Below are 8,278 nucleotides of genomic sequence, written 5' to 3' on the forward strand. Positions count from 1 at the left end.
AACGCAAAGAAATGGTAAGTGTTTGAGATGATGGATATGCTAATTACCCCAATCTGACCAGTACATCACTATGTACCTCATGGTATGTACAATTATTATGTGTCCATTAAAAAAATTAAATTAAACTAAATTAAAAAAAGAAGTGAATAGACAAGCCACAGACTGGAAGAAAATATATGTAAAAATATATATCTACAAAATTACATTCTGTAAGGAAAGTCCTAAACCTGACGTGAAATTCGAGCAGAAGAATAAAGTAGAGAAACAGAAGCCTCAGGGCTGTAAGAGCATGCTGTAGATTATGTATTTATCTGTAGATTACAGACAGTGCATATAGATAATAGTTTTATAAAATACAGATTAAAAAATTCATTCTGATATAAGATGGATGCCTTCAGCTACAGAGATAAATTACTTCCAATCTGTCAGAATGAAAATGATAGACACATAGAAAATACTTTCATTGTTATTTATTCAAAACTATCTGTGGCATGATTACAAACATAAACTCTGTGGGCTATGGCTGGATAAGAACAGAGAATAATGAAAAGAATTTATATGGTAGGCTAACAGGAATATAGATAAATATTTTCTTATTTTCTTTTCAAATATTAAATTTCTGAAGGGGGGGGCTACATAAATATAAAACTTTAGCAAATAATAAAGACAAAAAATACTTACTTGTCCTAGGCTTAAATTAAGAACCATCAGAACAGCAGAGTTCCCTTCTAATCCTGCTTGAATAAACACCTTTTTCAAGACTTCTTTGAATTCTATGTAGGTATAATTGTGAGATATAGGGACTCGGTACAGTTTGTTGTTTGTCAAATAACAGGCCATGGTTGCACAGGTTTTTTTTCCACATCCATCTATTCCGATCTTTGGGAGAAAAAAATACAACATATGACTTCTATATATTGTCTTGAGATCTTTTAATATATAGTTTCCTGTTTATGATAGGAATTTTGACAGTCAAAATATCTTGGACTATTTTTATTTACAACCTTTTTGGGAAGTATATTAAACATAACTTAAGCATTTTCTCAAAGTTTTATAAGATATTCATCACATTTAATATTTTCATTTTCACAGCCTCTTGAAATATATGAGATGATTTCACTGGAAAGATAAGATAATCTGGAAAAAACAGCACAGATAGGTTTATAAACTATCATTATGTCACTGTCAAAATTTGATTCTTCATTTACAAGAAACTAGGTAAGTCTTTTATTTTTTTTTTTATTATTTTTTTAAGTCAGGGTCTTGCTCTGTGACCCTGGCAGGAGTGCAGTGGCATCACCACAGCTCACTGAAACCTCAAATTCCTGGGCTCAAGCGATCCTCCTGCCTCAGCCTCCCAAGTAGCTGGGACTACAAGCATGCGCCACCATGCCCGGCTAATTTTTCAATTTGTTTATAGAGGCAGAATCTCACTTTTGCTCAGGCAGGTCTTGAACTCTTGCCTCAAGTAATCCTCCCACCTCTGCCTCCCAAAGTGCTAGGATTACAGGAGTAAGCCACTGTGCCCGGCCAGGATAAGGCTTTTATTGATAGGAAAATACCTATCTATACTATTACTGAACAGTATTCTATTGTGGACATACAACATTTTGTTTATTCATTGATGGGCATTCACGTGGATTGTTTCTACTTCTTGGCTATTATGAATAATGCTGCTATGAATATTTTCATAACAATCTTTGGGTGAACATTTGTTTTATTTTCTGTTGTGTAGATACATAGGAACAGAATTGCTCAGTTATATGGTGAATCTACGTTAAACTTTGTAAGAAATAGCCAAACCATTTTCCAAAGCAGTTGTACTATTTAACACTCCCACCAGCAATGTATGAAAGTTCAGTTTATCCACAATCTTGTCAACACTTGTTATTAACTTTTTCATTGTAGCCATTCAAGCCATTCAAGGGAGTGTTTAGTGATATCTCATTGTAGTTGTAATTTGCATTTCCCTAATGACTAATGAAATTAAACATCTTTTCATGGGCTTACTAGCCATTCATGTATCTTCTTTGGTGAAACATCTATTCAAATTTTTTGTCCATTTTAAAAAATACACTTACATTAGAAGAGTTTTAGATTTACAGAAAAATTTCCAAGATAATACAGGGAATTGTCATATACTCCATATCCAATTTCCCTTATTATTAACAACTAACGGCATAATACATTTGTTACAATTAATGAACCAATATTGATATGTCACTAACTACAGTCCATAGTTTATTCAGATTTCCTTAGTTTTTACCTATTGTCCTTTTTCTGTTCCAGAATCCTCTCCAGGGTACTATAGTAAATTTATTAGCCAAGACTCCTTAGGCTCCTCTTGGCTGTGACAATTTCTCAGACTTTCCATGTTTTTGATGACCTTAATAGTTTTAAGGAGTACTGATTAGGTATTTTGCAGAAAGTCTCTCAGTTGGGATTTTCCTGATGTTTTTCTCATGATTAGACTGGGGTTATACGTTCTTGGGAGGAAATCCATAGGGGTAAAGTGTCATTTTTATCACATCACAACAACGAGACATATGATCAACCTGATTTAACACTTTCGACGCAGACCTTGATCACCTAGCTGAGGTAGTGTTTGTCAGGTATCTCCACTGTAAAGTTACTATTTTTTCCCCCTTTCCATACTGTACTCTTTGGGAGAAAGTTACTATGCACAGCCCTCAGCTAAGGAGTAGGGAGTTATGCTCCAACTTCTTGAGGGTTGGACTATCTGCATACATTATTTGGAATTTTTCTGCACGAAGATTTGTCTATTCTCCCCCATTTACTTATTTATTCAATCATTCACTAATATCAGTATAGACCCATGGATATTAATTTTACACTTTGGGTTATAATCCAAAATTACTTTATTTTGTTCCTCCAGCTTTGGCCATTGGGAACTCTTTTAGCTGGCTCTTGTGTCCCTCTGACATACCCCATCAATTTTTTTAGCACTTCCTTTCTGGCACTACAAGATGCTCCAGGCTCATCTTGTATATTTCCTGTCCTGGTCCTATAATCAGCCATTTTCCTAAGGAGCCCTGGTTCCTTTTGCTGGAGAATGTCATTAGAAACCAAAATCTGGATGCTAGGCATACTCATTGCTACCAGAGTGTCACTGGCCTGTGAGCCCTCTCAGTTCACATAGCAAGGAAATAAATGTTTGTATACTAACCCTTGTATATCTACATTCCTATAAATATTTCTATATGAAATCATCTGTATCAAGTTAAACATAAATTCAACTTATGTCTCCAACTCTGATCTATTACTATATGGATCATTCTGCCCTCTTCCCCTTGCTTGTAACGTCCCACTCCAAAAGTGAGAAAACTGGCTCTTACTAGCTGCCATTCGTTTACTTCATTATTCAATTCCAGTATGTATGTATTGTAGTATGAGAACGGTTAACTTTATCGTGATGGGAAACTACTTTATTAACTGGAGTGTAGTGCTTATGCACAGTTTCTTTTGTCTTGAGCCTTACAAACTCCACTCATTTCCAAAATTCCTTAGGTTGGCTCCTTTCCCTCCATCCTCTTCAGTGAGTTTGTGTCACACATTTGCAACATGGTTTGATTGTTCTGTCACATTCTGATTTCATCCTGGGATTACCATGTCTCCTAAATGATTTTTTAAAAATTTGCATACATTAAGGTTCATTCTTTGCAGTGTGAAGTTCTATGGGGTTTGACAAATATATAGTGTCACATTCACCATTATAGTATCATACAAAATTTTTACCACTCTAAAAAATCTGTGTTTCACTTTCCCTTCATCCCACCAAACCCTTGGCAACCACTTACCTTTTTACCATTTTCAGAGTTTTTCCTTTTCCAGAATGTCATATAATTGGAATCAAATAGTATGTAGCCTTTCCAGACTCGTTCCTTTCACTTGGAAATATGCCTTTAACATTCACCTACGTCTTTTTGTGGCTTGAGAGTTGATTTCTTTTTCTCTCTGAATAATTTTCCGTTGTATCAATGTACTACAATTTGTTTATTCATTTGCTTTGTTGAAGGACATCCTGGTTGCTTCCAGTTTTTGGTGATTATGAATGAAGTTGCTATAATCATTCATGTGTGGGTTTTGTGTGGGCATAAGTTTTCACATCAGTTAAGTAAACATGTGGGAGCATGACTGCTGGATCATATGGCAAGACTATGTTTAGCTTTGTAAGAAACCGCCTGTCTTCCAAAGAGACTGTGCTGTTTTGCATTCCCACCAGGAATGAATGGGAGTTCCTGCTGCTCTGCATCCTTCTGAATAATTGCTATTATTCAGTTATTTGGATTTTGGTCACTTTAATAAGCATGTAGTGGTATCTCATTATTGTTTCCCCAATGACAATTGATATTGAGCATCTTTTCACATACTTTTGTGAGATATCTATTTATTTCTTTCCTTTTATTTTTAGTTGGCATGTAATAAATGCACATATTTATGGGATATGGAGTGTTATTTCCATACATGTATACAGTGCATAATAATCAAATTAGGGTAATTAGCATATTGATCACCTCAAACATTTATCATTTCTTTGTGTTGTGAACATTCAAAGTCTTGTTAACTACCATTATCATGCTGTGCATTAGATCTCTAAAAGTTATTCATCTTGCATAACTGGCTTGCAGTATATCTTAATTTATCACAATCTACTTCAGATTAATACTAACTTAATTCCAGAAAAATTTAGAAAGTTTGCTGCAATGCAGCTCCATTTCCTCTCTCCTCTTTTGTGCTACTTATTTTTACATATATTACATCTTTATATATTATAAGCCTAACAATAGTTTATAATTTTAGGCAATTATCTTTGAAAGCAGTTAAGAGTAAAAAAATTATACACTTATACAGTCTACGGTAGGCAGAATAATGCCCTTGACACCACTCTCCTCCCAAATATGTCCACATCATGATCCCTGTAACCTATGAATATATTATCTTATATGGCAAAAGAGACTTTGCAGATGTGATCAAGATTGAAGACTTTGAAATGGTGAGATTATCCTGGATGATCTTGTTGGGCCCAGTCTAATCACATTAATCCTTGAAAGCAAAGAACCTTTGCTTTTTGGAGACTCTTTCTGGAGAGAGAATTGTGTGATGACTGATAAAGGGTCAGAGAGATATGATGTTGCTGGCTTTGCAGATGAAGAAAGGTAGCCCCAGGAAATGCAGGCAGCCTCTAGAAGCTAGTAAGAGGAGGTAAACAAATTTCCCCTTAAAGTCTCCAGAAAGGAATGCAGTCCTGCCTATACCTTGATCTTAGCCCAGTGAGTTCCATGTCATACTTCTGACCTGCAAAACTGTGAGATAATGAGCTTGTTTAAGCTGCTGTATTTGTGGTAATTTGTTTCAGAGTCAGTAGAAAACTAACACACTGCCTTATATTTACCTATGTAATTGCTCTTACTGGTGCTCTTTATTCTTCGGGTGGACTTAAGTTACCATCTGGTGTCATTCTCTCTCAGCCTGAAATAATTTCCTTTAGTATTTAATATTTCTTGTAAGGTAGCAATAAACTCTCAGTCTTTGTTTATCTGGGAATGTCTTTATTTCCCTCTCATTATTTGAAAGATAGTTTTATTAAATATAGAATTTTTGAGTTTTGTTTCCTTTTACCATTTTGAACATGTTGCTCTAATGCCTTCTGATCTCCGCTGTGTCTGATGAGAAGTCAGCTGTTAATCTTCTCCAGCATTCCTAGTACATAATAAGTTGTTGTTTTTCTCTTGCTGCCTTCACAATTTTCTCTTTGTCTCTGAATATTTTACTATGATGTGTTAATCTACTTGTGTTTCCTCTAGGTGGAGTTTCCTGAGCTATTATTGAATTTAATGTTTTGGGGCATTATTTCTACAAAATATTTTATCCCCCTATTTCTTCTCTCTTTCTGGGACTCCCGTTATACATATTTTGGTACACTTGATGGGTATCCCTCAGGTCTTTGACATTCTATTTCTTTCTTCATTCTTTTTTCTTTTTCTTCTTCAGAATGGATAATTTTTATTGACCTATCTTCAAGTTTGTGGATTCTGCCTTCTGGCATCTTAAATCTGCTGTTGAGCTCCTTTGGTGAAGTTTTCATCTCATTTATTGTAATTTTTAACCCCAGAAATTCCATTTTGCAAAATAATTTCTATCTCTTTATTGGTATTTTCTATTTGAAGAGTCATTATTGGATACTTTCCTTTAATTTCTACAATATATATTCTCCTTTAGTTTTTTAAAAATGTGTTTATAACAGCTGCATTTCCAGATGTCTGCCAAGCCCGACATCTGGATTCCCTTCAAGACAGTTTCTACTGACTGCTCTTTTTCTGTGTATAGTTCATAATTTCCTGTCTCTTTTTATATCTTGTGATTTTTGTTGATAACTGAATGTTTTACATAATAGTCTTTAATAATCTTTTAAACTAATGCCTTAAATTGAACTGTTCATTAATATTAGTTTTGTTGTTTTCTTCTTCTGATAGTTCAACAGTACAATCCAGTTGGATATGTAATATTTACTTTTAAAAGTCATGTATTATTTCTTCTTTAACTTTCTTACTGAATTAAACTGAACTTACTTGAATTCTCCAATCTAGATTATGATTATTTCATTGTTTCTTACCTGTATTAAATGGTATTCATTAAATCATTACACTCTCTCCAGCTGCTTCTTCCTGCAGAAACCCCACATATTAACTCAGCCTCTAGTTAGATTACTACTTGCAAAATTGAACCCTAGTCATCAACATAGCACTATCTATCTATGATATTTAATTGGGAAAAACAGTAACAGGAACAGAGGAATCAGGAACTTGCCGTTTTTTACCTTGTATTTTTAATAGGGCCTCTGAGAGGACAGATAGGTTCATGAGAAAACCTCTACAGAAGACGAGGTTTCATTTGAATGCAGGCTTTTAAAAATTGCTCTGAATATACATTCTCTGGCATTTTAGAATTGAGAACTTATTGTAAATTTACTTGCTACTAGAAAAGGGTTGACTTGCTAAAGAAGAGAGTAACTTTGTGGTAAAAGAACTAAATTGAGAGTGAATACCCTTTAGGAATAGAAAAATAGCCTCTTAAAAATTGCAGTAAGACAGACAAAATCATAGCCCTTATATTGCTTACATTCTAAATGGGGAGACGGATAATTACTAAATGAAAATTTAATACATAAGCTAATGCTAAGGACTAGGAAGAAAAATGATGTAGAATAAGGGGATAGCACAGCAGGACTGAGAGGAGGAAGAAGAGGCATGCTGTTTTAGAGAAGGGTAACAGAGAAGACTGTGCAGTGGTCTAGGTGAAGATAATGGTGGCTTAAATAGGGTGGTGGCTGTGGAGATGCAGAGAAGTGGGCAGATGTGAAATATATTTTGGAAGTTGTATTGCCAGGATTTATTGACGGATTGAACATGAGTAGTGATGGAAAAGTGACAAGCCTGAGTGACTCCTGGGTTTCTGGCCACAGCAGCAGGTATATGGTGATGCCACTTACGAGATGGGAAAGGTTAGTAAAGACATAGTTTTGGTTATAGAAATATTTGCTTTGTATTTTTTTCTTGATCCCATTTTCCAATTTTAATTCCTTTTAATTAATCTTGTTACGCATATCTGTTTAAATAAAGGAGTGTTTAAATAAAGCTCTAGCTTTTCTGAATGCAAAAAAAAAAGTCCTTTTTGGAAGAAAAGACATAAATTAAATAACTAAACATTACACATAAAGTATAAAATAACTAAATATTAGGCATAAATAACATGCTTTATGTAACTGACTAAATATGTTGGATTTTATTTAGCTTTCCAAAAGCTTTTCTTTCTCTAATCAAGGTATTTGGGAATTTTCCCAAAATTTAACTCCCACTTGTTCTCATGAGAAACAAAACTTGGTGCAAAGGCTCATGTTTCTAAATCAATATTCAAGTAGGTGTACTATTTTTGAAGTCAGGATCCATCTGCACAGATACTATATTAACACTGAGGATACGCTAGAGATGACGCAAGATTCACCAATTTTATTCACATCAAATGCCTTCCAAAAGCAAATACCATTTTTATATGCTGACATATTTCTTATGCAAACTGTAGAGAGGACAAGGTCCTGTCCTGTGACTCAGTTACTGTGATTTTTCATAAAGTGTGGGTAAATAAAACTTCTGTAAGCAAAGTAGATATTATTGGGGTTTCTTTTTTTTTTTTTTTTTTTGAGACAGAGTCTCACCGTGCTGTCCGGGCTAGAGTGCCGTGGCGTCAGCCTAGCTCACAG

At 34.5% G+C, this 8,278-nt stretch overlaps 1 protein-coding gene across 1 annotated transcript in view; it reads right to left on the bottom strand.

The window, feature by feature from the left end:
- DNAH14 (dynein, axonemal, heavy chain 14) overlaps window positions 1–8,278 on the bottom strand; it is a 324,896-nt gene that overhangs the window by 88,548 nt on the left and 228,070 nt on the right. The window contains 1 exon segment of the mRNA XM_012644036.1: window positions 682–879. Coding sequence (XP_012499490.1) covers window positions 682–879 — 198 coding nt within the window.

The sequence above is a fragment of the Propithecus coquereli genome, unplaced genomic scaffold (assembly GCF_000956105.1).
Source record: "Propithecus coquereli isolate 6110/MARCELLA unplaced genomic scaffold, Pcoq_1.0 Scaffold205, whole genome shotgun sequence".
In the NCBI taxonomy this organism is placed as follows: Eukaryota; Metazoa; Chordata; class Mammalia; order Primates; family Indriidae; genus Propithecus; species Propithecus coquereli.